The sequence below is a fragment of the Lissotriton helveticus genome, chromosome 4_1, assembly GCF_964261635.1.
Source record: "Lissotriton helveticus chromosome 4_1, aLisHel1.1, whole genome shotgun sequence".
NCBI classification, from domain to species: Eukaryota; Metazoa; Chordata; class Amphibia; order Caudata; family Salamandridae; genus Lissotriton; species Lissotriton helveticus.
The window spans coordinates 763,687,381-763,714,993 of NC_136063.1; the positions used below are offsets into that span (position 1 = coordinate 763,687,381).

Here is a 27,613-nt window from a genome sequence, read left to right on the forward strand (position 1 = left end):
TAGCTCTAACTTTAACAATGCCGAGACCATTGCATTGTAAATGCTTGTTAAATTTGAATGCTCTGGGCAGAGTTCAAGATAATTAACTGTCAGAAACACGGACACTGCTAAAAAGAAAGTGAAAGTGTGCGCTACTCCATGTTCAATAAATGACAGATGATTTCTTCTGTAGCTTTTATTTTCATGTGAAAACCGAATGTTGCTCGTTCAGTTTCTGACCCTTGACATTTGTTAAGGAACATATGAGTCGACTTGATGCTTAGTCAACTGACCACAGTTGATTCAGTATTAAGGACTTTTTAAATGTACCTGGTTGATTATGCCCTTTATTTGGGTTCATATTTTATCATGCATTCTAGAAACGAATCTGCTACTGAGAAACTCAGTGGTGCAGTATTGATGAAATATACTTTCTTTGTTTTTAGGGCCTAACCACATGCCTATGCCTGGACCTGGACCAAACCAGATGAACATGCCCAACAATTCCATGAACATGCCTCCAAGTAGCCATGGGTCTATGGGAGGTTATAATCACTCTGTGCCATCATCGCAGAACATGCCAGTGCAAAATCAGATGCCTATGAGTCAAGGGCAACCCATGGCTAACTACGGCCCACGACCAAGCATGAATATGCAACCAAACCAAGGTAACTGGAGCGCTTTGTATTACTTGTTTTATTTGCTTTTATTTCATATGCATTGTTTGTAGCATACCTGCAGCTGTCGCCAGGTACTTTACCTTTATCAGATTGGTGTTTGACATTTGCAACAGCATGGTTCTAATGGATACTTTTAACCTCAGATTCCTCACCTTATGATGCTCCCCTCGTCCTTTCCGGAGCAGAACCGAGTTGACGTGGACCCACTGTCACACAGGAGTCCTGCTTTTTATGTTTACAGATGCAGTCTGACATTTAGGGATATTTACAAGATGAGGTCTCTGCGGTTAGACAGAGTATCCAATAGAAAGCGCGTTATCAAAGGTAAGTAAGTTGTTCATCAGGACCAAGGGAGCAATAGAGCACTTTAAATAGAATCTCAAACATGACATACTGTATGTGTAGCATTTTAGTTTGTGGGGTCTGGTTGAGACCAAGTTACAAAGATTGGGAAAGGGGTGGACATTTGCAATAGTAACAGTATTGGAAAGCACGCTATGTAGTCAGATTTTTTTTTTTTAATAGTACCCATACATACCTTGTGTCCCACTTAGGTACAGTTTCAGGTACACTTCGATTAAGTGATCTTCACTGAATCCCATGTTTGTTCCAGTACTGAAACTGTGAATAGAACCCTCGTTTCCAGGTTGCACAAGACCTTTTCCTCAATTTTGTGTGGAACTTGTGAAAAGCTTTAAGAAGTTAGTTTTCCAAGAATGCTTAAACCCATATCAATGTGTTTGTACACTGTACAACCTGCAACTTATGACAGTGCATCAACTATATTCCTTTTCAACTTGTGGATGTGATTGATTTTACATTGCTGGTTGGCTTCTTCCAGTTCCTTTCAAACTTTAGTTTTCAAATGCCCTCCTGTGGCATTGATTTTTTTAAATATTTCCTCACAATATTGATGAAACAATCTAAGGATTTGGATAGTCTTAAACACCATACAATTATATTATTAAAGGGAATTCATAAAGCACTTGTTATTTAATATGTATTAAATTATTTAGAACATGGAGAAGTGAGAAACTATGGCTGGAGGCCTACTCTAAAACTTTCAGCTCAAAACAAGGAAGGAGCTATGACAAATCTATGCTCCTGTACTATGCCTATTTACGCAGGCACATCATTACAGAAAACTACACTGAAGTGAAATTGTGTTGCGGTATTAAGACAGCTAAATCACAGTAGTCTTTAAGTGTTTGCAAATCTCTGCCTTGGCCCTAAAATAAATAGATTGTGATGTATTTACTATGGGTACTGTATCGATCCCCCTATTTCTGACCCTTGTCTGGTTAATAATTAACTAGCAGCCATTCAACTGCACAGAAACCAGTTATCTGATTAGCCGTACAACGGCACAGAAGCCCGTTATCTGATTAGGTCATAGCGCATGCCATCTCATTAGGCAAGCACTATTTCTCCAGCCCCCTAATAGGCATACGGTGTTCTCAAAACAAATCAAACCTACCACGACCTGGGAAATCCCCATAGCCATTGTTTTGATTTAGCCGAGAACTTCAGTAAAGAATGTGCGAACGATCAGTTCGTATGACATCCTTATTGACGTATTTATGTCCATCCTTACGTCAATCTCGGCACCTTTCAGGTATAAATAATACCGACATTGCCTTAAGCAAACACACGAGGTGGTGACAAGATTGGAGCAGCGAGACTTGCCGAGGAGCCCAGCTGACCGCGAAGCCCACAGACGCTGCCCCTCCTTTCTGACGCGCTGAGAGAGAGACGCTGCCTTTTCTCCTGCCGAGAAATCCAGCTCCGGCGCTTCCAAGCCGCCCTCGCAGGCAGCTGGAATATCAAGACCTGAGATAGAGATACCAACCCTCCAGCCTTCTAAATCCCAGGTACTGAACTGAATAACCCTTTGTAGAGAATTCTTGAAGCAGACTCTTGGCAAAACAAACTTAACTTAAACTGCTACTTATCTACTCCCGCCCACGTATTAGGCTTAGGTCAGGTACATTGGGGTAGGCGTAGTTAGAAGCACCAGTTGAGTACGATTAGTCAATGTATATATGTATGTATCTATTTTATCCATTTTAAGTATCATATGGCTAAGAAACCATATCAATGCTTTTACAGTATTATTTTATAATTCTGTTATTACTGTATGCACTTTACTTAACTATAAGTATTGCAATAATAGCGATTCACTTCTCTTGTATGAGAAAAGAGACTGATCAATAAATAACATCTTTTTATTGAACACGCCCGTCTCTTCCTTTTCTCTACAATCTGGTGAAACTAAGAATGCACTGAACTGACTGAGTAAAATAAGTTGTCTTTTGTTTTCACACGACTCTAGAGATACACTCTTGATTAGGGGAGAGCAAAGTTGTCATGTTCTATGGTTGTCAGAAACTAAATCCCTTCTTGTCTATCCAGGGAGGTTAAACTCCTCCTTGTCTATTCGAGAAAGTTTCTAGTGAACTCTGAGCTAGCTGGCAAACATTAAACTTTAAGTCTAATATCGACAATAGAAGACCTAGTTAACCTCTGTCCTACGTCTATACTATTGAAGATATTATTCCAATGCGCAGAGCCTATTGGGATAATAGGAACTACACTACATGGCGCCCAACGGTTTGGATAGGCGATAAATCTAACGTAAGACATTAGAGTAACTCAGTCGTGCTTTTTCACACAGACCCCTTTTTCCCCATAATACTCCAAAGACGTCTGGAGTGGGTGAAAGGTTAAATCCGCCAAACTTAGTAGGAGGAGACTCCTATGTATGGTTCTTGGTTTATTCAACGTTGAAGGATACACTGTTCCAAAATATTGTGCATCTAATCTTTGTTTCCATAGAAACCTGATCTGCAAATAAACAAAATCTTCTTGACAGTAGAATGTCAGAAAATGAAGAAGAAAGGGAGACAGCTAGAATAGCAGCTCAACTCCTAGCGGCTGACAATAGTCTCCTACAGCAAGACCCGGATGCAATACTCATCCCGGTCAACATAAGGAAATCTATAACTTTAAAACTTATAGAAAATGGGCTGACACCGAGAGGTGGTACAGTCATATTCGTAATTGAGGCACACGAATATCGGCAGACAGAGGTATTCTATTCATGGATAAACTTTCCAGCAGCAAACGCTGTAACAAAGGACTTCCACTATTACAAAATAGAGGAACCTCCTAATGAGTACACTCCTTTCGAGGAGGTGGAAATACCACTCAAATACCAAGAGCACCTGCTCTGGTTTAATGGCGCCCTAAAACATTATAATCACATCACCAGGCTCGGTCCACTAGGTAGACCAGGAGCAACGTGGCCGGTCCTAGCCGGATACACACCACATCCAGACATTGAAGAAATGTCTGCACCAGAACTTTTAGCACAGCTAAAACAATTAATTAAAATACATAGACAATTAGTCCAATATGTAATGCGGACTTCAACAGTCCAACCAGCTATTAAAATTCCACAGCTGATCCCTCACCAGGGGAACACAAATAAAATTACACCACAGAACATACAGTCCTGTCTAGGTAAAGTACCCGCAAAACGGGAACAAATTCCATTCAGGTTAGCACAAAAAATCACTCAAATAGAGGCGGTATTTCCAGATACCACCCCGGTTGAGAAACACAGGATTCTGACTATCTGTCTTCCAATGGGAATCGCACCACATGTGGAGGACTGTGACACTTGGGGTACAGTCTTTGCTTCCATTTACACAAAAACACATGATGTTCCATCCATGTCAGTAATACCAGATGTGCTAAAACAAATTCAAGATGAATATGGTCCAGAACCTGCTTTAACTCTTGGTATGAAATTACTAAAAGACTTCAAGCAGGTCTCGGCAATATTATTAGCCAATATAAAGGGAGAAGCAGCAAATGTGGCGATCCGCCAGAGGTTGAAAGAGACAGATATAGCAGACCAACCATTTGAAATTGCCAGAATCATGGAAAAATCCTATGAAGAACTAGGAAGAGATAGTTTGGGGGGAAAACCGGTGAAACCCCAACTTATTGAAAAACCTGAAAAAGTATTTATTAAAAATAATCTAAACACTCAAAAAAAGAGCTGGGATGGAAATAAACAATCCACTCCTAAAGAAAAAAGATTCCAGTCCAGAGGAAGGTCTCCTCGGCAGAGAGAAAAATCTCCGGACCAAGGACACAAGTCTCCCCAGAGGGAGCCCTCTGAGAAAAAATACAACCTTAGAAATAGGGATAATCTGAAGAAACCTGATAGATATCAAGATATTGATACACGTCCCTCTCAATCTTTTCAGACTTCCTTGCAGAAATCGGAAAGAAGAGGACGATCAGAACACAGGGAAGAGCACGTCAAGTCCAAAGACAAGGAACCTGCTCATCAAAATAAAAAATTACAGTTTCCAAAAAAGAAGGTAGCCAGTATTAAAGTAATCAACCATGCCGAGAATTCTGAGGACACAGCTGAAAAACGGAGAATGGGCTCAGACAATGCTAGACAGCGCAGCAGAAGTGAGCATAGCTCGCAAGATCCTTATGAATCATCTGGAGACAGTGGACACGAATGAATACATTCAGGTGGAAACTGCAGATACCAGGGTTAGCAAACCTCATAAAATATATGAAATAACATTGCGTATAGAGGGGGATAAGACTATCCCAAAAGAGACCCCTTATTTTCCTAATCTCTCCAAGGGCTATGACATCCTTACGGCTGAAAGAGACTGGCCACCAGAGTTTGTCAGGGAGTGCCCTCATGGCGAAGAAATAATTATGCCTGCCTTCTCAAATCATATTCCAATTCATAAAAAATATACACCTGCAAGAAAGTGGGCAGTAGCCCAAGCTCCTGCATTATATAAAAACCATGTAGGATGGGATGAGGACTCTCCTCCTCACAAAATCCAGTTAAAATCACAACCTACTGCACAGAGGCAGTACCCAATTAAGCAAGAAGCTAGGAAACGGGTAAAAGAGATCCTAGATCAACTTGAATACCAGGGGGTGATTGAAACTTGCACCTCACAAATGAATAATCCTTTGTTTCCTGTCTCCAAACCAGACAATTCATATCGTCTTGTTTTGGACTACAGACACCTTAACTCATGTTGCAAAACCTTTGCAGTACAAAACTCGCATAGTGCTGCACTAATGAATAACATAGTGCGCAAAAAATACAAAACAACATTAGACATCTCTAATGGATTCTTCTGTCAAAATATAGCACCAGAGAGCAGATATTTGACTGCGTTCTCAATAAATGGCGCGCAAAAAAAATTCTGTCGTTTGCCCCAGGGGTTCAAGAACAGCCCAGGATTATTCTCAGCAAGAGTAACAGAGTTACTACAAATATATGATGATGAGGCATTATCTTATGTCGATGACATCTATCTAACAGATGATGACTTGGATACTCACTTGAAGAGAGTGAACACCATAATACTTGGGTTCGCAGCAGAGGGTTACAAATTCAACTTTAAAAAGTCAAGAATTGCCCATCTAACTGTCCTGTTTTTAGGATATGAACTATCAAGTGAAGGCAAAAGCCTGGCTGACAATTTCCTAGAGAAATGTGCTGTAATCCAAGCACCTAGAACACTAAAAAACTTACAATCAATTCTAGGTTTCCTGAATTTCGGAAGAACTTACATTATAAATTATGCAGAGAGAGTTAAACCGCTCTATGATCTTATAAAACCAGATTTTAAAAGAATCAATTGGACTCAAAAACGCACAGAAATTTTGAGATCTTTACAAACAGATATGTTAGTTAAAACAAAACAAAATTACAAACACGTGACAACACACGCAACCTTGTGATTCGAGTCATCCCAGGAAGATGCGGATTCACGTACCTAACCTCTAATGAGGGAGAGAAGGTACCAATTGCATACAAATCACACTTGTACACAAAAGCTGAAATGAAATTTAGCCCAACGGAAAAAATTCTAACCGCGGTACAGACTGCTGTAGCAAAAGAACGAGCCCTAGCACAAGGTAAACGAATAATCATCGTGACACCGATACCAGCCCTGGAGGCGGTAACAAAGGCAAGCATTCCGAATGCTAAAGCACTCCATCCGAGATGGATACAATGGGCTAATTCTCTTGCTGCAACAGACGTGGCATACGAATTTGATCCCAACTTAAAAACACAAGAGTTCTCCAATATGAATTCGAATGTCCTCCGCCCACCGAAATTCTGCCTCTAGAACATTACGGCTGTATAATATATACAGACGGATCAGCACAACCCGCAGTGGGGGGTAAGCAAGCTTACAGTGCTGCGTGCGCGATTGTTAAAGGTCGCTGGCACGAAGGTAAATTTAAACCAGTGGTCACTAAAACGCAATCTCTAGGAGACTGTACAGCTCAAAGAGCAGAACTACTGGCATTCAAATTGGCGCTTGACAATACCGATCGCGAGTTCCCCACACTCATAGTGTGCGATTCATATTACTGCGTCCAATCTTACAATGAATACTTGCAGATCTGGATTCTGAATGATTTTAAAGACGCAAAAGGTAACACAATCAAGCATATAATGCTTTGGGAACAAGTAGTTCTTTTGCAAAAGGAACTACAAAAGACTCACGTGATACATACACTGAGTCATCAACGTGATGGCGTTCACGTTGCAGGGAATTCATTGGCTGATGAGGCCGCGAAGGCAGCTGTGCAAACGGCTTCCGTAGCTGCCATCACTCGGTCAAAAACAAAAATAGACAGCGAAATATTACAGGCTGTCAGCGCTACAGTAAAAGATGCGATAGAAACACTCCCGAAAGGCTTTCCAGTAAAGTACTCATACATAACTGATGCAAATAATGTTCCGTTTGCTCGAATCCCTGGAGTGGGGGATAGGGCAATTCCAAACATGGAACATAGGTTAGGACTCATCATAGCGGCACACGAAGGGCTTGCTTCTGTACATGCTGCCGTTTCAGCCACAGTATCATTATTAAAACAAAGATACTGGTGGCCACAAATGAGAAGACAGACAAGGAACTATGTTCTAGAATGTGAAATATGTCAAAGAATGAAAGTATCAACAGTGAAACGACCAGCACAGACGCCCCTTCTAATCTCAGATAAACCATTAGCCTGTGTTTACCTGGACCACTGTGGTCCCTTACAAAGGGTTGGTAACTATAAATATATCTTGGTCGCAGTGGATTCATGCACGAGATTCATATGGATGTGGCCCCAGTGATCGGCTGACGCCAGAACTGTTATAAAAGATTTGCGAGTCTTTATCGGCACATACGCAATTGGCATGCTACATTCTGACCAGGGTCCTGCTTTTAGCTCTCAAGCTTATAGGTAGGCCATGACCAGCATGGGCATTGCATTGCGGTACTCTTGTCCATTTCATCCTGAGGGAAACGGAATCGTAGAAAGAAAAAACCGTGACATAAAGCAATCTATAACAGCAAAGGTATTAGGTTCAGGAGCTGGGTGGGTCAAACATTTAATAAGTGTCCAACGTAGTCTAAATAACCTGCCAAGAAATTCTCTGAAAGGACTCAGTCCGTACGAACTATTGTTTGGGACTAGAATGTTAATCAAGGACTTAGATAGTCAGACTTCAGTGCTTAAAGAAAAATGCTTTGATATCAAAGATCGCTTGGCTATTTTACAGGACTTAAATGAAACAAGAAAAGACCTGAGCAACATAAAGTTGAAACAGCAGCCAGCAACCACTGAAGAAAAACCACCTGTCCCAGCAAGGCCTGTCTGGATTCCAAAAGTCGGGGATCTGGTCAGAGAGAAGATCGCGGTAAAGAAGGAATTTGGGCCTTCTTACAGAAAAGCAGTTCCTGTCTTGTCTATCAACGGGACAAGATCAGTAGTACTACCGCCCCTTGCTGGTAAAAAGGAGAACCGAGTCATATCCATCGACCTGGTTAAACTACAATCATGTGGCCGATAACAAATAGTAGGCCAAGTGGACTCCCAAGAAGTAGCAGAACACCAAAGTTTGCTACATCCACAGAGGTTCAAACTGAAAGACTGATCACATTTGGAAAATCTACAATGAAACAACAAGGACTATGCAACAAAGCAATGGAACTTGAACCTCTTAAAACCCAAATAAAAACTTTTCATCAAGGAACAACAACCTACGATGATGTAACTACAGACTTTGCTAATGAAATAAAGCAAAATCCCAAAACAAAAAATAATCCAGAAGCAATTGGAACAATTGACAGAACGGCATCCGGCTACTTCATCAACTTCGATGATGTTTCAGAAGATCCAAGTGAACCAGAAGTACAGCCATCAACAAAAACTTTTAAAGACAAAGCAAAGGAACTTTTTCATCAACTAAAGGGAACCTATCTGACTTCTCCGTGGATTGAAATTTGGGTGACATTAGGTGCATTTATCCTCATACTTTGGCTCATCATGGTACTATGTTTGGGACATTTCATTGAGGGAAAATATGCTAAAATGGACACAGCAAGCCAGAAAATCAACTTGGTCCTTAAACCACACACATCTTCACACGTCAAGAAAAGAGAACTTTCTTCAGTGAACTTCACAGCCAATCCTATACCAGGCGGTGTAGCATGGGACAATACTGATTATGAAATCTATGGCCCGGTTGAAATCCTGAAGTATCCACATCAATTTAAGATCTCGTTAAGTGACTTTGTAAAACCAAGCACATTTGCTGATGATTGGGACTTTGAAAGTATAAATGATATGATGTCTGACCTAGTAATGTCTGCTAAATTTACAGAACACGATTATTTGCAGGGTTCGTCTAATTATGATCAAATGTTCTGCTACAACCACTATGGTAACCATTTTCTACATAAATCTGCACAACCTAGAAATGTTTTTAATTATAACCAATGGGAACATTGTGCTACTCCTCCAAAGGGTAGTTCTAAAACATTTTATGATAAATATGCATATTTTTCAGGGTTCAACACAAGTAATGCAGAAACATTTTATTTCAAATTGTCGAATAAGACCGGTACGAAGACCATGCTTTCGAACACGAAATTGATATATTCAGATTCATTTTTTGAGCAAATGAATACATTTGGTTTTGATTTCTGGAACAATAACATTGAAACAAAAACTGTTTGGGGTACAAAAGATTGGCAAGTACAAGGTATAGAATCATTATTCAGAGCCTGCATGATCCCAGAACAAATTATATTTTTGAATGACACTATTCAACAAACTACCTGTCTTGGCTTAGCCAAAATCAAAGACTTAAACAAACCGTCTATTCCAAAGCCAACAACGAACAGTAATAGCTCTATAGATGTTGAGATAGACGTGAACCATATTTTAAACCAAAACAGAACACATCCTGATTGGAAACAATGGTTGATCTGGCCCACAGACACAATAACTGTCAAGACAGATTCCTGAACAAAATACAGGGGTTCAAATTGACCAGGCCAGACCCTAGATATTCCCAAAGACAACATCCAGGGATAGTAACTACTTACAGTGTGGGCAAGCTCTGCCTTCAATGGCTACAAACATCCACACTGGCAGAAATTAAGCAACACCTAACTTTACTTCAAGAGGGTGCTGACTTGCGTGATTTCATTATGGGACCACGCAAACAGCGTCAAAAACGTTTCATAGCGGCCTCTATATATGCAGCTTACAATGAAGCCTGGAAAGTAACTCAAATTGAGACAGAAAAAATACGGGAAATTGACCGTATTAATTTGGAAAAATCACTTTCTGTTGTGGACAATGGGTTAATGACTCTGTCCTCCAGAATATATTCACTGGACAGTATTGTGTCTTCAGCAATCGATATAATATCGCAAGACTTACTGATGTTACAACACGGTCAGTCCCAATTGCGTTCTATTGTACAACTTGGCTGGACGTTACAAAATCTGCGTTCAGGCTATGTGCCTTGGCGTTTAATCAACACAACGTCACTATTTAATATCTTTAACCTTACTGATAAACAAATCAGTTTGGCACAGAAGGGTGCTGACTATACAATTCTGAGCATTGAAAAACTTGAGAGATTACCATTGACAATGTCAGAACGACCTGTCATTGAATGGATAATACATGGGATAATAAATATTCAGATAACAACTTTCCAGTTTCAATACTGCCAAAAATATATACAGGCAGGCCAGTATGAAAGGTTGGGTAAAGGATACATTAAGTCAACATGGAACTTGCCCTATACACACGCATGTGTTAGTAATAAAGGACAAAGTGTGTTCCTTAGTGGCAATAATTGTGAAAGGTCACTAGGCGGTACACTTCTGTGTCAGGGTATTAGTTTGCATGGAGCATGTGAAGGGACTTCAAATAACCTTTCATGTCACCAGCTAGGCACACCTGCAACACAAATAGAACCATTCTTTAGGAGACTCTCGAACGGGAGTTACATTCTAATTGTAGATCGCAGATGTTGCAGTCTGCTGCCCGGAAAACCTTATCTCATAACCGTGACTACGAAGGTCATGTGCTGTGAACGAGTATTGTTCCCAAACGATGCCCGAGACAGGGAGGCAAGGTTATGGCCCAGTTTGAAAATTTCTTCTATTCAAATTGATACTTTAAGCAGAATGAAGACAGTGCTCCTACAGACGCCAACCATGTTAACGTCATCAAAAGAAACATATGATCTCCAAGTTGCAAGGACAACTGCTGAGATTCATTCACTGTTATCAACCAATTCCCCCATACATTTCGCAGAAATACTGAGCGAAATCTTAAATATTTCTGATACAAGTGGGATCGCGAGTGTATTAAAGACAGTGTTTTCGGGAGCTTTAACCCCATTCAAAGCCATCCTGGGTATTTTTCCTGATTTTGTCCATTCCATCTTTGGCGGACTTCCTCTCCTTTTGGGACTAGTGGCAGGCATCCTATTTTTGATCCTGTTACTTCGCTATGGCAAACCACGTCACAGACAAGACACCAGCGATAATGGAAGAAACAATCCGAGCTATTGGCTACCGGGACCGCATAACTAAAGTCCTTGGACTAGCACGGCTACGAGATTTAAACATGACTTGGTTTCTTTCATTTAGACCGATGTGGGAAAGTTGTGTTATGCCTGTATTAAGGTGCTTGCTATGCGGCGAAGAATGCGTGTTGGACACCTGTCTGACACTACAATCGGATGCGCCAATGGACGCAGAGACTTTGTTGGGTCCGGTAACGGCTCATGCATTGTGCTGTCCCCAGCGGCTACCAATCCTGATGACGGCATTCGTGGAGACTTCACCACTACGATTGATGAGTTGTGAAGTACAAGATGAAAGCAGCATCAATCAGGTACGACCTTCTGTCAGCTATGCTGATCGAAACATCAATGAAGGCAATCATGCTCATGAATGCATGTTACAAATTTTTTCCAAGTTAGTGGAACTCTCGCAAGAAGCAGTTGACAGTTTTTTCGAAAGTCTCAACAATATGATGTTTTCACCAGAGCAGAAAGAATGACTTTGAACAAACTAGCACATGACGTTCCATACACCCTGTATTTGGCCTTCAACTTTGAAAATAAAGCAATAAGAAATTTTCTCACCAGTTTTTACGGAGAGCGAGACATTTTTTCCCCTTCCATTTCCAAAAATATTTACGATTTTTTGGGACACTTATCTTCTGCTTAAAGTAAAACTATTCCTAGAGAACAAAATTTATATTTTTAGCTACTCTAGAGACATTAGCTACCCTCTAGCATGTTCGCAAGTATTATGATTTTTGTGATGAGATGGTCTCGACCTTTTCTTCTGTATTAAGAGCCATTTCATGTGTAATTTCCGCATTTCGTTCATGCTGATTTCAAAATATGCGTATTACATTTAGCATTATTATACTGCTTGAAGTGCATATAACTATACTCATCTTTTCGTGTATTTCGCATTTCCAATTTTCAGAATGCATTTGATTGTATTTTGGGGTGGTTCGGTATACACATGCCCTACTAGTTTTGTTTACTATGCCTAGATTTGTAAATATGGACATAGATTACGTGGAGTGGGTGTGATGTATTTACTATGGGTACTGTATCGATCCCCCTATTTCTGACCCTTGTCTGGTTAATAATTAACTAGCAGCCATTCAACTGCACAGAAACCAGTTATCTGATTAGCCATACAACGGCACAGAAGCCCGTTATCTGATTAGGTCATAGCGCATGCCATCTCATTAGGCAAGCACTATTTCTCCAGCCCCCTAATAGGCATACGGTGTTCTCAAAACAAATCAAACCTACCACGACCTGGGAAATCCCCATAGCCATTGTTTTGATTTAGCCGAGAACTTCAGTAAAGAATGTGCGAACGATCAGTTCGTATGACATCCTTATTGACGTATTTATGTCCATCCTTACGTCAATCTCGGCACCTTTCAGGTATAAATAATACCGACATTGCCTTAAGCAAACACACGAGGTGGTGACAAGATTGGAGCAGCGAGACTTGCCGAGGAGCCCAGCTGACAGCGAAGCCCACAGACGCTGCCCCTCCTTTCTGACGCGCTGAGAGAGAGAGACGCTGCCTTTTCTCCTGCCGAGAAATCCAGCTCCGGCGCTTCCAAGCCGCCCTCGCAGGCAGCTGGAATATCAAGACCTGAGATAGAGATACCAACCCTCCAGCCTTCTAAATCCCAGGTACTGAACTGAATAACCCTTTGTAGAGAATTCTTGAAGCAGACTCTTGGCAAAACAAACTTAACTTAAACTGCTACTTATCTGCTCCCGCCCACGTATTAGGCTTAGGTCAGGTACATTGGGGGTAGGCGTAGTTAGAAGCACCAGTTGAGTACGATTAGTCAATGTATATATGTATGTATCTATTTTATCCATTTTAAGTATCATATGGCTAAGAAACCATATCAATGCTTTTACAGTATTATTTTATAATTCTGTTATTACTGTATGCACTTTACTTAACTATAAGTATTGCAATAATAGCGATTCACTTCTCTTGTATGAGAAAAGAGACTGATCAATAAATAACATCTTTTTATTGAACACGCCCGTCTCTTCCTTTTCTCTACAATCTGGTGAAACTAAGAATGCACTGAACTGACTGAGTAAAATAAGTTGTCTTTTGTTTTCACACGACTCTAGAGATACACTCTTGATTAGGGGAGAGCAAAGTTGTCATGTTCTATGGTTGTCAGAAACTAAATCCCTTCTTGTCTATCCAGGGAGGTTAAACTCCTCCTTGTCTATTCGAGAAAGTTTCTAGTGAACTCTGAGCTAGCTGGCACACATTAAACTTTAAGTCTAATATCGACAATAGAAGACCTAGTTAACCTCTGTCCTACGTCTATACTATTGAAGATATTATTCCAATGCGCAGAGCCTATTGGGATAATAGGAACTACACTACAAGATGGTGTGTGAGGACAAGAAGTGGTGGTCTCTGACTATTGTTACTCAGTATGGATGTCTAAACTGTGTACCCAAAAACTTTCATTCCATCTGAGGAGAAACCACGAGAAAAGGTGAGAATGAAGGAACTGTGTAAGGTTAGGGTAAAGGGTCTCGGATTACAGGAGATTGTTTTACCTACTCTACTCTATTCCCCACAAGACAAATCCATTCTTCCTGTATTGAGTCTGTCACGGTTTGAACCTGCTTTCCATTTTCATTGGAGGCTAAGTTGCAATTCTATTTCCAGGTTCAATTTGATCACCTCTAATGTTATAAAATTGGAGATAAGTGACTTAATTCATTAACGTTTGAAAGGAAACCTGCATTTAGCACTGTGAGAGCCCCACTGTTCTCTTGATTCCCTACAGAGTTAGTATTTGGCTACAATACTGTTAAAATAAGAATTCAAGGTTTCTTTCCTGTTAGACCTGGCACCATTGGCGTGGGTCTCCCTTCCATTTTTGTTGGTGTTAGATGCTTTGGGCACTGTGCCACTGCTGTCCAGTGCCACAGTGCGAGTGCTTCCTACTGTAAGTTGATGTATTGATTAGTGGTTCCATGATTGAATATTTGGTTTACTTGTCAAACCCTAGTACAGTGCACTGAGTGTGCCCAGGGCGTGTAAATCCACATGCTGCTAGTGGGCTTGCAGCACTGATTGTGCCACCCACAGAAGCGGCCTTGTAAAATGTGTTTAAGGTCTGCCATTGCAGAGCCTGCGTGCAGTCTGGTACTGTCCTGCTGACTGGGCAAGTGCACCCACTTGCCAGTCCCTAAACCTTCCCTTTTCTTCATATTAGTCACCCCTATGGTAGTCCCAAGGGCAGGGTGCATTGTAAGTATAAGGTAGGACAAGCCCTGATGTGTGTGGCATGTCCTAATAGTGAATTACAGCCATTTTAGTTTTTCACTATTGCAAGGCTACCTGTTTTCCATAGGCCAAAATGGGCTGCTGGATTGTTTATGTTTATAATCCTAGCAGACTCGGAGAACATGGTAGAAATTCGAGTTTAGTATGCCTGGACTCAGAATAATAAAATACATCTTTTAGTAAAGTTTATTTTAATATTCTGTGTTTTCAAATACCACTTTTAGAAAGTAGGTATTTTCTTACCTAAATATTTGAGCCCGCCTCTGCTAGGTTGTGTATTCCTTGTCTGGGTTTGTGTGTGACAGGGCTGGGGAATTCCAGGAGACAGGCTGGGGCAGCCCGGTGGTGAATACAGAGATCTGCATCTAGATGGGAGGGAGGAGTTGCACCTGGGACCTGAATAGGGCTGGGCCTTCCCTCTACAATGCTGGCTCCACTCCCTGTGGTGAGTCTGATGTCTCTGCCCTGCACTGTGAAAAGGAAAGGAGAAGTCTGGTAAACAGAGTGCTTCAGAACTGGCTTGAACTGTGCACAGGCCCCTCTCCCCTCAGAGAACAAAGGATTTTGGGGTATACGCATTGGGACCCTGATCCCATGAAATTAGATCACTTCTGGACTTACAAGACAAAACCTCTGCTGAGGAGAAGGAACCTGAAGAAACTGAGGAGAGTCTATTCCTAAGCTGAAGGGCTGCTTGGGGGATTGGCCTGCAGTGGTTGCCTGACTGCCAATGAGAGAGGAGAAAGAACTTTGTGAACTTTTTTTCAACTTGTGCAAAGATCTCCAAGGGCTTGGAAGAGAGCTTGCCCCCTGACCGAAGTCCCAGGTCTAGTGGATTTCACCAGCCTTTGTCAATTGCTGCTGGAAACAAGTGGCTACAGAGGCAGGGAGCTGTGACCGACTCTCATGACCGGCCCGGTGTCCTGTAGGCACCGCACCAAGCAACATCCCCCGCGAACAACGCAAGCTCTGCGCTCACCAACTCCGTCAACGAGCCGTAGCCTTCACCGCGACTGGAAGGACACCGCGACGTGCAACGCCTCGCTACACCGAATCGAACTGGTCTGACCGACGCGGTCACTGCTGCTGATTTAGAGTCCTGTGACCGCACTGGAGTTGGACATCGCCTCGCACGCTTTGCGACGCACCACCCAACTTGCACCGCTGTCCGGACTGATCGACACCAGCTCCCGAACTCCGGCTCATTCGCCGCACCGCATCGAAGCACCGTCTTGCCCTGCAACGCAAGCCTTGGATCCACCGACTCTGTCAATGGGCTGCTGCCTGCACTGCATCGAGGGACAACGCGCCCTGCAACGCTTCCTTTCTGCACCGCGACGATCACCGGAATCGGCTCTCACATTCGTGCCGGCCGCCCCAAGTAAAAGGTACTGTGACTGAGTCTGTCGATCATTTGAGTGGGCCCGTACCGACGCGGTCTGCTGGATTTGCTAGACTGTTATTTTTAACAATGCGACTCGCACAGAACTTTGATTTAAGCCTTTTTAACATTAACTCTTGAAAGCTAATAGTACTGTGGATTCTTTTTGTCGTTTATTGGTCTTGTGGTAACTATATATAAAGTACAACTTATTTTTGATATAAAACCTTGTGTGGCGTCCATTTGTAGTGTTGTCACTGGGTTACTGTATGTGGCCACAAATGCTTAACTTACAACGCCTCTGAAATAAGCCTTGACTGCTTGCGCCACGCTGCCTAGAGGGTGAGCAGGGGTTATTTTAGGAGTGTAATCCCCCTTACTCTGACTAGAGAAGAGGGTCCCTATGTGTTACAAGTACCTACCTGTGCCAGCTAGAGACCCCCAATTCTAACAGGTCCCTTTTCCCCTTTCTCTCCCACTGCGAGAGTTGTACATTCTAGCTGTTACCTTGAACCAATAGTCTGATAAACAGTGGTACCCTTTGAGTTTCATCAAACACAGGCAACATGCAACACTAACATTCATTTTGGTAAAGCAGCTTGATCTTCGGAACAAGTAATGATCAGTAAAATGACAAAGAAATGAATCTTCGGGTTTGTGTTTTTTTGAAGTGTTCTAGTCAGTTAATTAAAAAACAGGTACTTATCCAAGCAGTGTTTGTATTGCCACTGGTTCATTTTAATCTTATTGAAAGTTTAAATGACTAACATCTTAAATCTTGTTTTATCATATGTATTAAGTGTTTTTTTTTTTTTTAGCGAGTAGACTGAAAACAAATTACCAGTTTGGATTGTAATGATCCTGTAATTCTAAAGGGGGATTGATGCCTGGTATATTTGTTGAGTTACATGACTGTGAGTCCCGTCTGCGGCAGCAATGCCTGGTGAAATTCTCATTGTGACAGAAGCACATCCTGACTTTGTTTTACCGTTTAATTCAAGCATCCATTGGTCATTTATATTATCAAACATTTCTCCTGAGTGCTAAATCCTTTGTTATGATGTGAATATATCCTAGATTCGCATGCCTGATTCATCCCTTGTCATGCTGGGAAATCCCTGGTACTTTTAAAACATTAAGAAAGTGGTAAAATTGTCAGAGGCCCAACAACAGGATATGTTTATTAACACTGTCATAGTATGTTTGTTACATGTAGTGGGATTTCAACCCCTTCTTCCCTGAAATGTTGCCAGCTCTAGCTTCAGCTACGTGTACAGTTGTTCCAGTTCGTTTTTTTTAACTGATGACCGGGTCCTAGAGAACTGCTATCTGCCATTTTTGTTGTTTTGAGCTTTTTTGTCCATTGAACAACTTCCCACACCTTCTTTAAAACTGTTTAACTGAAGGTTTCTTTGGATTTGGAGTACATATCTGTCTGAAAACATGTTAATTTCTTCACCAAAGGAGTAATCTATTTTTGTGAAATGCCCTACATGTGGCAAGAAAAAGGTTAAAATAGATCTTCATGATCTGTGACTACTTTTGTCTCCCATTACTGACTGGAAGGACTGCAGGACCTTTTCCATGCCAGGCATACTCTGAAGGGCGGAGAGAAAATTAACCCTCATGCACTTAAGCACAGACATCAGCAGTCTCTCTCTGAATGAGCTGGAAGATCCGAGCAGTGAGGAAAAGGAGAACCCTCTACTAGGACTCCCATTTCTAGCTCTGAGAAATCCTCTGGTGGGAGATCCAAGGGGAGACCTCTTCGTGAAAAACACCTTTCTTGGTCGACTTCAAGCTCAATAAATTGAGACTAGGTACAGTGGCTACTTGCTCACCGTTGAGGAAGCGTAGACTATAGACAACAAGGGAGTCTGACATGTCAGATCTTGCTGCATCTGGCTATTGCCCCAGCCCAGCACTAAGGTGGTCCTGTTGCATAAGGCTTACAGGTCTCAAATCAGAGGCGCCACTAAGAGTCTTCTTCTTTCCCTTTTTGGGCTTCACCTTGTCACATTCAACACTGATAAAATGGCCTTAATGAAATCCGAAATGGAGATCTTACAGGCCACACCCCCAGAAAATGCAGGTCAGGTGGGAAAATTAGCTAGTCGAGTAGGCGTGCCACCAGCCAGGCTAGTACTACTCCTAAGGTGGGCTAAACTGAGGTGGACATGTTTTTTCAGAGTTAGCCATCTTTGTGATGGCATAGTTAGGAATTCTAGGGCAGGGATTTGCCCACTTCAAGCAAGAAGTGGTCATATAGGGGTTTAGTGACCACAAGGGTCAGTAGCCCATTGGCTACTACCCTACACTCCCGTGGCACACCTAAATTGAGTATCTAAGGGAGCCCCTGGCACTAGAAGAGCAGATCCTGATGACCTGAAGAAAGTAGACGGATGAGAAGAGTCATACAGCAAGGACAGAAGACCCAGCAACTGACTTGGCGTCAACCTTGCCGGCCTGTCTGCTGACTTGGCCTATTGCACCATAAGTCGACTTGTCCTGCAGCTGCTGAGTCCCCAAAACCCGGGAGACCTGCCAGCCTTAGCCCAGGAACCAAGACCTCTCGAGGAAAAGCGGAACTGTCCCCGGCATCCTGCAGACAGCAAAAGAACCAAGAGGTCTCCGGCCCTGCCAAAACCTGGTGCTGCCAAGTACCACTGTACCCAAGCTCCAGCCCACGTTGAAGAGGGCCAACTGTGTCAGCGCGGTCCCCAAGCCCTCGAGGTACAGAGTCCACTGTGGAGTGACTCCTTGTGAACTCCCTGAATTCGCATGCAGCCTCTGTTGGCAGGCCCCCTCAACCGCAAGTGTTGCCAGATGGAAAAACCAGACACCCCAAAGACCCTCTGCACCCAGACACCCCTTCCCAAGGAGAAGAGGACCAAAGGTTTCCTCACACCCCGCAACATCGCAAAACCAAAGCCACTTGTTGGTTTCACCGGACTGGTCTCTCTTTCCCCTCCTGCAGCCCTTTCTACCGCAACAGTTCTCCATAGGATAACATTGGGTACCTAACTCTGTTTTGGACTTCTGTACCAGGCCGCCCTAATGGCGCTGGTAGTGTTCTGCTGATGCTGCCTTGGACCTTGCCCACCACTCACCTTAACTGCTGGAGAATGGTCCCGTAAGTCATTGAGAAGAACTGGCAAACCGCATATGATTTTCATCTAATAATGTTAACATTGTAGAACTCCGAAATTGCACCAAGTGTCAACTTTTTGAACTAAAAAGTATTTCGATTCAAAATCGTACTTACCTGAACAAATTTCTTCTAATGCCTAAACATATTTAAAGATTCTTGCTATTTTTATAAATTGGTGTGGCTCTCCTTTCTGAGTCGTGTCTCGTTTATTGACCCTTATGTATATTTTCCGATGTCATACACTCCTCTGTTTAAGCCTAAGGCTGCTCGACCACACTAACCCCTAACCGAGCACTTTGGGATTGCCATAGCAAGCCCCTGTCCACCCATAAGGGAACTCCTGGACTCTTTACACGATATACCTGATTTTGATATATCATATAAAGAGGCCAGCTTCCTACAAGGTTTCAAGTCCCTCAGTGGCCTCAAGGGCAGCATCAACATCAGAAACAGCCATACTATCAACAATCATCATCTAGAGGAAAGGGAGGTCCCGCAACTCTCAGCACCGGCACACAAGCCTCCTGCAAGTGGCAAGCACCGATTCCTCACCTGCCCCTCTTCTATTTACCCACTCCTGTAAAGGTAAGCTTGTCAGACTTTCTTATAGAGTGTAAAAACATCACAAAGGACAAATTTAGTTCTGACTAATGTGCACAAATGATTGTATCAGTTCTTCTTCTCCAGCAATACCTCCTAAAAAGCAGTTCCAGCACCACCTGGACATGCTTCAAAATTAATCCATCGTCCTTCTACAAAAACAGACTGCGAGAGAGAGTTCCTCTTCCCCCAAAAATGAGCAGGGAATTTCTCTGCGACTGCCTGGAGAAGTAGAAAGGCCCCAGAATTTAGTTCAGACCCATCCTAGGCCTCAAGCTAGCAAACAAATTGATATGGAAAAAGATATTCGGGATTCTAGTACTCCATCAAATCTATCTGCAACTTCATCAGGGAGATCGTGGCTATGTTCCATTGATTTTCAGGATGTTTACTTCTGTGTCCCAATTGTGAAGAGACATTGAAAATTGCAGAAATGTGTGCTCTGGAATGGGCATTAACCACATACGGTTCTCACATTTGACCTCACCTCTGCACCAAGAACCTTTTCGGTGTGCGTGACTGAAGTCTCTGCGTTTCTCAGGAGGCAGAAGATGTCTGTATCTAGACGACTGGCTAAGCGTAGCAAAAGGGTGATCAGCATTTACAGCACATAGTGCCTACATTGAATTGACTATAGTTGCTGGTCAATCGGGTAAAATCGACTTCTACCCTGATACAGTCCTTCCGAACTCTCAACCTGAAAGTTATGACTTGTCAAACTTAACCATGGAAAGAGTTTGCTCTGGGAAAAATGCGGTACCAGTGAGCTCCATGGAACGAGAGAAACCCTAGCTCCTGGAAATCTAGCCAGGTCAGGACATAATGCTTCTAAACATGAGGGAAATGTGCATCTTTAATGACAATAAAGAAGAGTGGGGTGGACAACAGTAAATGGGTAGCTAAGGAGTGAAGAGGACCAAAATAAGAATATATTTTCCTTCCTATACATTTGCATGGTCTTCTTGACTTATCAACAGAAGTGAAATATTGAGGTTCATGAATCACTACCAGCATGTCACATTGGATTATATCCTCTTTGTAATCGTTTATGGGCAAGCGAGAGCTTAAAGGATCCACACAAACTCTAAGGATTTCAAATGTCTTTGGTAAATTTCTGCTCAACCATGAGGCTTTCCTTTATAACTGCGTAGACGGTCAGTTCCCCAAGGAAACGCTTTTATCAAACTATGCTAGCATTTACAGAGCATGTAAAGAAACTCTGCTTTAGGCTCCGGGGAGGTGCATTTAAATCGTGTGGGTCTGACCCTTCTGAACAGAGAAGAACTGGTAAACCTTGTATGAAATTTAGTACACTAAATACAAGCTAGTGGGGAGCCTCATCACAACATGGGCAGGAAAGATTCCAAGCAGTGCATTATTAAAATGGTGGGCTGTGGAGACCTTTTGAACTTAGCTTAACATAAAAAGGTCTTCGGACTAGTTCTCAAAGAGCCTTGCTGGCAACTGAAGCAAGAAGTGTTTCTTTGGTACCAGCTAAAACCTGGCAGCCATGAAAGCTTTTGGTTTTGAACCGTGCCTTGATATAACTTGCCTGAGATTCGGTGCTCCTGGTATTCACAGTTCAGTTCTGGGGCCCTGCTCTTTTTTACTTTCACTGCAATAGGGTACCCGAATGATAACCCGCATGGTCTTTGTAGCTCATGGTCTTGGTCTCATGGTCATGTTTTTTTTTAACTCATGGTCTTGGTTTCATGGTCTTTGTAACTCATGGTCTTGGTCTTTGTAACTCATGGTCTTGGTCTTTGTAACCCATGGTCTTGGTCATGGTCTTTGTAACCCATGGTCTTGGTCGTGGTCTTTGTAACTCATGGTCTTGATCTTTGTGGTCATGGTATCATGGTCCTGGTCTTTGTAACTCATGGTCCTGGTCTCATGACCCTGGTCTTTGTAACTCATGGTCCTGGTCTTTGTAACTCATGGTCCTGGTCTTTGTAACTCATGGTCCTGGTCTTTGTAACTCATGGTCCTGGTCTTTGTAACTCATGGTCCTGGTCTTTGTAACTCATGGTCCTGGTCTTTGTAACTCATGGTCCTGGTCTTTGTAACTCATGGTCCTGGTCTTTGTAACTCATGGTCCTGGTCTTTGTAACTCATGGTCACGGCCTTTGTAACTCTTGGTCTCCTGGCCATAGTCTTGGTTTCATTGTCCTGGTCTTTGTAACTCATGGTCTTTGTACTCATGGTCATGGTCTTTGTACTCATGGTCATGGTCTTTGTACTCATGGTCATGGTCTTTGTACTCATGGTCTTTGTAACTCATGATCTTGGTCATGGTCTTTGCAACTCATGGTCTTGGTCATGGTCTTTGTAACTCATGGTCTTGGTCTCATGGTTTTTGTAACTCATGGTCATGGTCTTTGTACTCATGGTCATGGTCTTTGTACTCATGGTCTTTGTAACTCATGGTCTTGGACTCATGGTCTTTGTAACTCATGGTCTTGGTGATGGTCTTTGTAATCCATGGTCTTGGTCATGGTCTTTGTAACCCATGGTCTTGAACTCATGGTAATGGTCTTTGTGCTCATGGTCATGGTCTTTGTAACTCATGGTCTTGATCTTTGTGGTCATGGTATCATGGTCCTGGTCTTTGTAACTCATGGTCTTGGTCTCATGACCATGGTCTTTGTAACTCATGGTCCTGGTCTCATGACCATGGTCTTTGTAACTCATTCATGGTCCTGGTCTTTGTAACTCATGGTCCTGGTCTTTGTAACTCATGGTCCTGGTCTTTGTAACTCATGGTCCTGGTCTTTGTAACTCATGGTCCTGGTCTTTGTAACTCATGGTCCTGGTCTTTGTAACTCATGGTCCTGGTCTTTGTAACTCATGGTCCTGGTCTTTGTAACTCATGGTCACGGCCTTTGTAACTCTTGGGCTCATGGTCATGGTTTCATTGTCCTGGTCTTTTTAACTCATGGTCTTGGACTGATGGGCATGGTCTTTGTAACTCATAGTCTTGGTCTTTGTGCTCATGGTCTTTGTAACTCATGGTCTTGGTCTTTGTGCTCATGGTCTTGGTATCATGGTCCTGGTCTTTGTGCTCATGGTCTTTGTACTCATGGTCCTGATCTTTGTAACTCATGGTCTTGGTCTCATGGTCTTTGTAACTCATGGTCTTGGACTCATGGTCATGGTCTTTGTACTCATGGTCCTGGTCTTTGTACTCATGGTCCTGGTCTTTGTACTCATGGTCTTTGTAACTCATGGTCTTGGTCTTTGTAACTCATGGTCTTGGACTCATGGTCTTTGTAACTCATGGTCCTGGTCTCATGACCATGGTCTTTGTAACTCATGGTCCTGGTCTTTGTAACTCATGGTCCTGGTCTTTGTAACTCATGGTCCTGGTCTTTGTAACTCATGGTCCTGGTCTTTGTAACTCATGGTCCTGGTCTTTGTACTCATGGTCCTGGTCTTTGTACTCATGGTCTTTGTAACTCATGGTCTTGGACCCATGGTCTTTGTACTCATGGTCCTGATCTTTGTAACTCATGGTCTTGGTCATGGTCTTTGTAACTCATGGTCTTGGACTCATGGTCTTGGTAACTCATGATTTGGTCATGGTCTTTGTAACTCATGGTCTTGGTCTCATGGTCATGGTTTTTGTAACTCATGGTCTTGGACTCATGGTCATGGTCTTTATACTCGTGGTCCTGGTCTTGGTAACTCATGGTCTTGGTCTTGGTCTTTGTAACCCATGGTCTTGGTCTTTGTAACCCATGGTCTTGGTCTTTGTAACCCATGGTCTTGGTCTTTGTAACCCATGGTCTTGGTCTTTGTAACCCATGGTCTTGGTCTTTGTAACCCATGGTCTTGGTCATGGTCTTTGTAACCCATGGTCTTGATCTTTGTGGTCATGGTATCATGGTCCTGGTCTTTGTAACTCATGGTCCTGGTCTTTGTAACTCATGGTCCTGGTCTTTGTAACTCATGGTCCTGGTCTTTGAAACTCATGGTCCTGGTCTTTGAAACTCATGGTCCTGGTCTTTGAAACTCATGGTCCTGGTCTTTGAAACTCATGGTCATGGTCTTTGTGCTCATGGTCATGGTCTTTGTAACTCATGGTCTTGATCTTTGTGGTCATGGTATCATGGTCCTGGTCTTTGTAACTCATGGTCCTGGTCTCATGGTCCTGGTCTTTGTAACTCATGGTCCTGGTCTTTGTAACTCATGGTCCTGGTCTTTGTAACTCATGGTCCTGGTCTTTGAAACTCTTTGTCACAGCCTTTGTAACTCTTGGTCTCATGGTCATAGTCTTGGTTTCATTGTCCTGGTCTCTGTAACTCATGGTCTTGTACTCATGGTCATGGTCTTGTACTCATGGTCATGGTCTTTGTACTCATGGTCATGGTCTTTGTACTCATGGTCATGGTCTTTGTACTCATGGTCATGGTCTTTGTACTCATGGTCTTTGTAACTCATGGTCTTGGTCTTCGTAACTCATGGTCTTGGACTCATGGTCTTTGTAACTCATGGTCTTGGTCTTTGTAACTCATGGTCTTGGTCTCATGGTCATGGTCTTTATACTCGTGGTCTTGGTAACTCATGGTCTTGGTAACTCATGGTCTTGGTTACTCATGGTCTTGGTAACTCATGGTCTTGGTAACTCATGGTCTTGGTAACTCATGGTCTTGGTAACTCATGGTCTTGGTAACTCATGGTCTTGGTAAGTCATGGTCTTGGTAACTCATGGTCTTGGTAACTCATGGTCTTGGTAACTCATGGTCTTGGTAACTCATGGTCTTGGTAACTCATGGTCTTGGTAACTCATGGTCTTGGTAACTCATGGTCTTGGTAACTCATGGTCTTGGTAACTCATGGTCTTGGTAACTCATGGTCTTGGTAACTCATGGTCTTGGTAACTCACGGTCTTGGTAACTCACGGTCTTGGTAACTCACGGTCTTGGTAACTCACGGTCTTGGTAACTCATGGTCTTGGTAACTCATGGTCTTGGTCATTGTCTTTGTAACCCATGGTCTTGGACTCATGGTCATGGTCTTTGTAACTCATGGTCTTGGACTGATGGGCATGGTCTTTGTAACTCATGGTCTTGGTCTTTGTGCTCATGGTCTTTGTAACTCATGGTCTTGGTATTTGTGCTCATGGTCTTGGTATCATGGTCCTGGTCTTTGTAACTCGTGGTCTTGGTCTCATGGTCATGGTCTTGGTATCATGGTCTTGGTCTCATGGTCATGGTATCATGATCTTGGTCTTTATAACTCATGGTCTTAGACTCATGGTCATGGTCTTTGTACTCATGGTCTTTGTACTCATGGGCATGGTCTTTGTACTCATGGTCATGGTCTTTGTAACTCATGGTCTTGGACTCATGGTCTTTGTGCTCATGGTCCTGATCTTTGTAACTCATGGTCTTGGTCTCATGGTCTTTGTAACTCATGGTCTTGGTCTCATGGTCTTTGTAACTCATGGTCTTGGACTCATGGTCATGGTCTTTGTACTCATGGTCTTTGTACCTCATGGTCTTGGACTCATGGTCATGGTCTTTGTACTCATGGTCCTGGCCTTTGTAACTCATGGTCACGGCCTTTGTAACTCTTGATCTCATGGTCATAGTCTTGGTTTCATTGTCCTGGTCTTTTTAACTCATGGTCTTGGACTGATGGGCATGGTCTTTGTAACTCATAGTCTTGGTCTTTGTGCTCATGGTCTTTGTAACTCATGGTCTTGGTCTTTGTGCTCATGGTCTTGGTATCATGGTCCTGGTCTTTGTGCTCATGGTCTTTGTACTCATGGTCCTGATCTTTGTAACTCATGGTCTTGGTCTCATGGTCTTTGTAACTCATGGTCTTGGACTCATGGTCCTGGTCTTTGTACTCATGGTCCTGGTCTTTGTACTCATGGTCCTGGTCTTTGTACTCATGGTCCTGGTCTTTGTAACTCATGGTCTTTGTAACTCATGGTCTTGGACCCATGGTCTTTGTACTCATGGTCCTGATCTTTGTAACTCATGGTCTTGGTCATGGTCTTTGTAACTCATGGTCTTGGACTCATGGTCTTGGTAACTCATGATTTGGTCATGGTCTTTGTAACTCATGGTCTTGGTCTCATGGTCATGGTTTTTGTAACTCATGGTCTTGGACTCATGGTCATGGTCTTTATACTCGTGGTCCTGGTCTTGGTAACTCATGGTCTTGGTCTTGGTCTTGGTCTTTGTAACCCATGGTCTTGGTCTTTGTAACCCATGGTCTTGGTCTTTGTAACCCATGGTCTTGGTCTTTGTAACCCATGGTCTTGGTCTTTGTAACCCATGGTCTTGGTCTTTGTAACCCATGGTCTTGGTCTTTGTAACCCATGGTCTTGGTCATGGTCTTTGTAACCCATGGTCTTGATCTTTGTGGTCATGGTATGATGGTCCTGGTCTTTGTAACTCATGGTCCTGGTCTCATGACCTTATCTTTGTAACTCATGGTCCTGGTCTTTGTAACTCATGGTCCTGGAATTTGTAACTCATGGTCGTGGTCTTTGTAACTCATGGTCTTGGACCCATGGTCTTTGTACTCATGGTCCTGACCTTTGTAACTCATGGTCTTGGTCATGGTCTTTGTAACTCATGGTCTTGGACTCATGGTCTTGGTAACTCATGATTTGGTCATGGTCTTTGTAACTCATGGTCTTGGTCTCATGGTCATGGTTTTTGTAACTCATGGTCTTGGACTCATGGTCATGGTCTTTATACTCGTGGTCCTGGTCTTCGTAACTCATGGTCTTGGTCTTGGTCTTTGTAACCCATGGTCTTGGTCTTTGTAACCCATGGTCTTGGTCTTTGTAACCCATGGTCTTGGTCTTTGTAACCCATGGTCTTGGTCTTTGTAACCCATGGTCTTGGTCTTTGTAACCCATGGTCTTGGTCATGGTCTTTGTAACCCATGGTCTTGATCTTTGTGGTCATGGTATCATGGTCCTGGTCTTTGTAACTCATGGTCCTGGTCTTTGTAACTCATGGTCCTGGTCTTTGTAACTCATGGTCCTGGTCTTTGTAACTCATGGTCCTGGTCTTTGAAACTCATGGTCCTGGTCTTTGAAACTCATGGTCCTGGTCTTTGAAACTCATGGTCCTGGTCTTTGAAACTCATGGTCCTGGTCTTTGAAACTCATGGTCACGGCCTTTGTAACTCTTGGTCTCATGGTCATAGTCTTGGTTTCATTGTCCTGGTCTTTGTAACTCATGGTCTTGTACTCATGGTCATGGTCTTTGTGCTCATGGTCATGGTCTTTGTAACTCATGGTCTTGATCTTTGTGGTCATGGTATCATGGTCCTGGTCTTTGTAACTCATGGTCCTGGTCTCATGGTCCTGGTCTTTGTAACTCATGGTCCTGGTCTTTGTAACTCATGGTCCTGGTCTTTGTAACTCATGGTCCTGGTCTTTGTAACTCATGGTCCTGGTCTTTGTAACTCATGGTCCTGGTCTTTGTAACTCATGGTCCTGGTCTTTGTAACTCATGGTCCTGGTCTTTGAAACTCTTTGTCACGGCCTTTGTAACTCTTGGTCTCATGGTCATAGTCTTGGTTTCATTGTCCTGGTCTCTGTAACTCA

The 27,613-nt window shown here is 42.8% G+C and overlaps 1 protein-coding gene across 6 annotated transcripts in view; it reads left to right on the forward strand.

The window, feature by feature from the left end:
- SS18 (SS18 subunit of BAF chromatin remodeling complex) overlaps positions 1-27,613 on the forward strand; it is a 390,130-nt gene that overhangs the window by 107,550 nt on the left and 254,967 nt on the right. For all 6 annotated transcript variants that reach the window (XM_078687399.1, XM_078687401.1, XM_078687400.1 and 3 more), the window contains one exon: positions 426-647. In XM_078687399.1, coding sequence (XP_078543525.1) covers positions 426-647 — 222 coding nt within the window. The remainder of the gene's footprint in view (positions 1-425; positions 648-27,613) is intronic.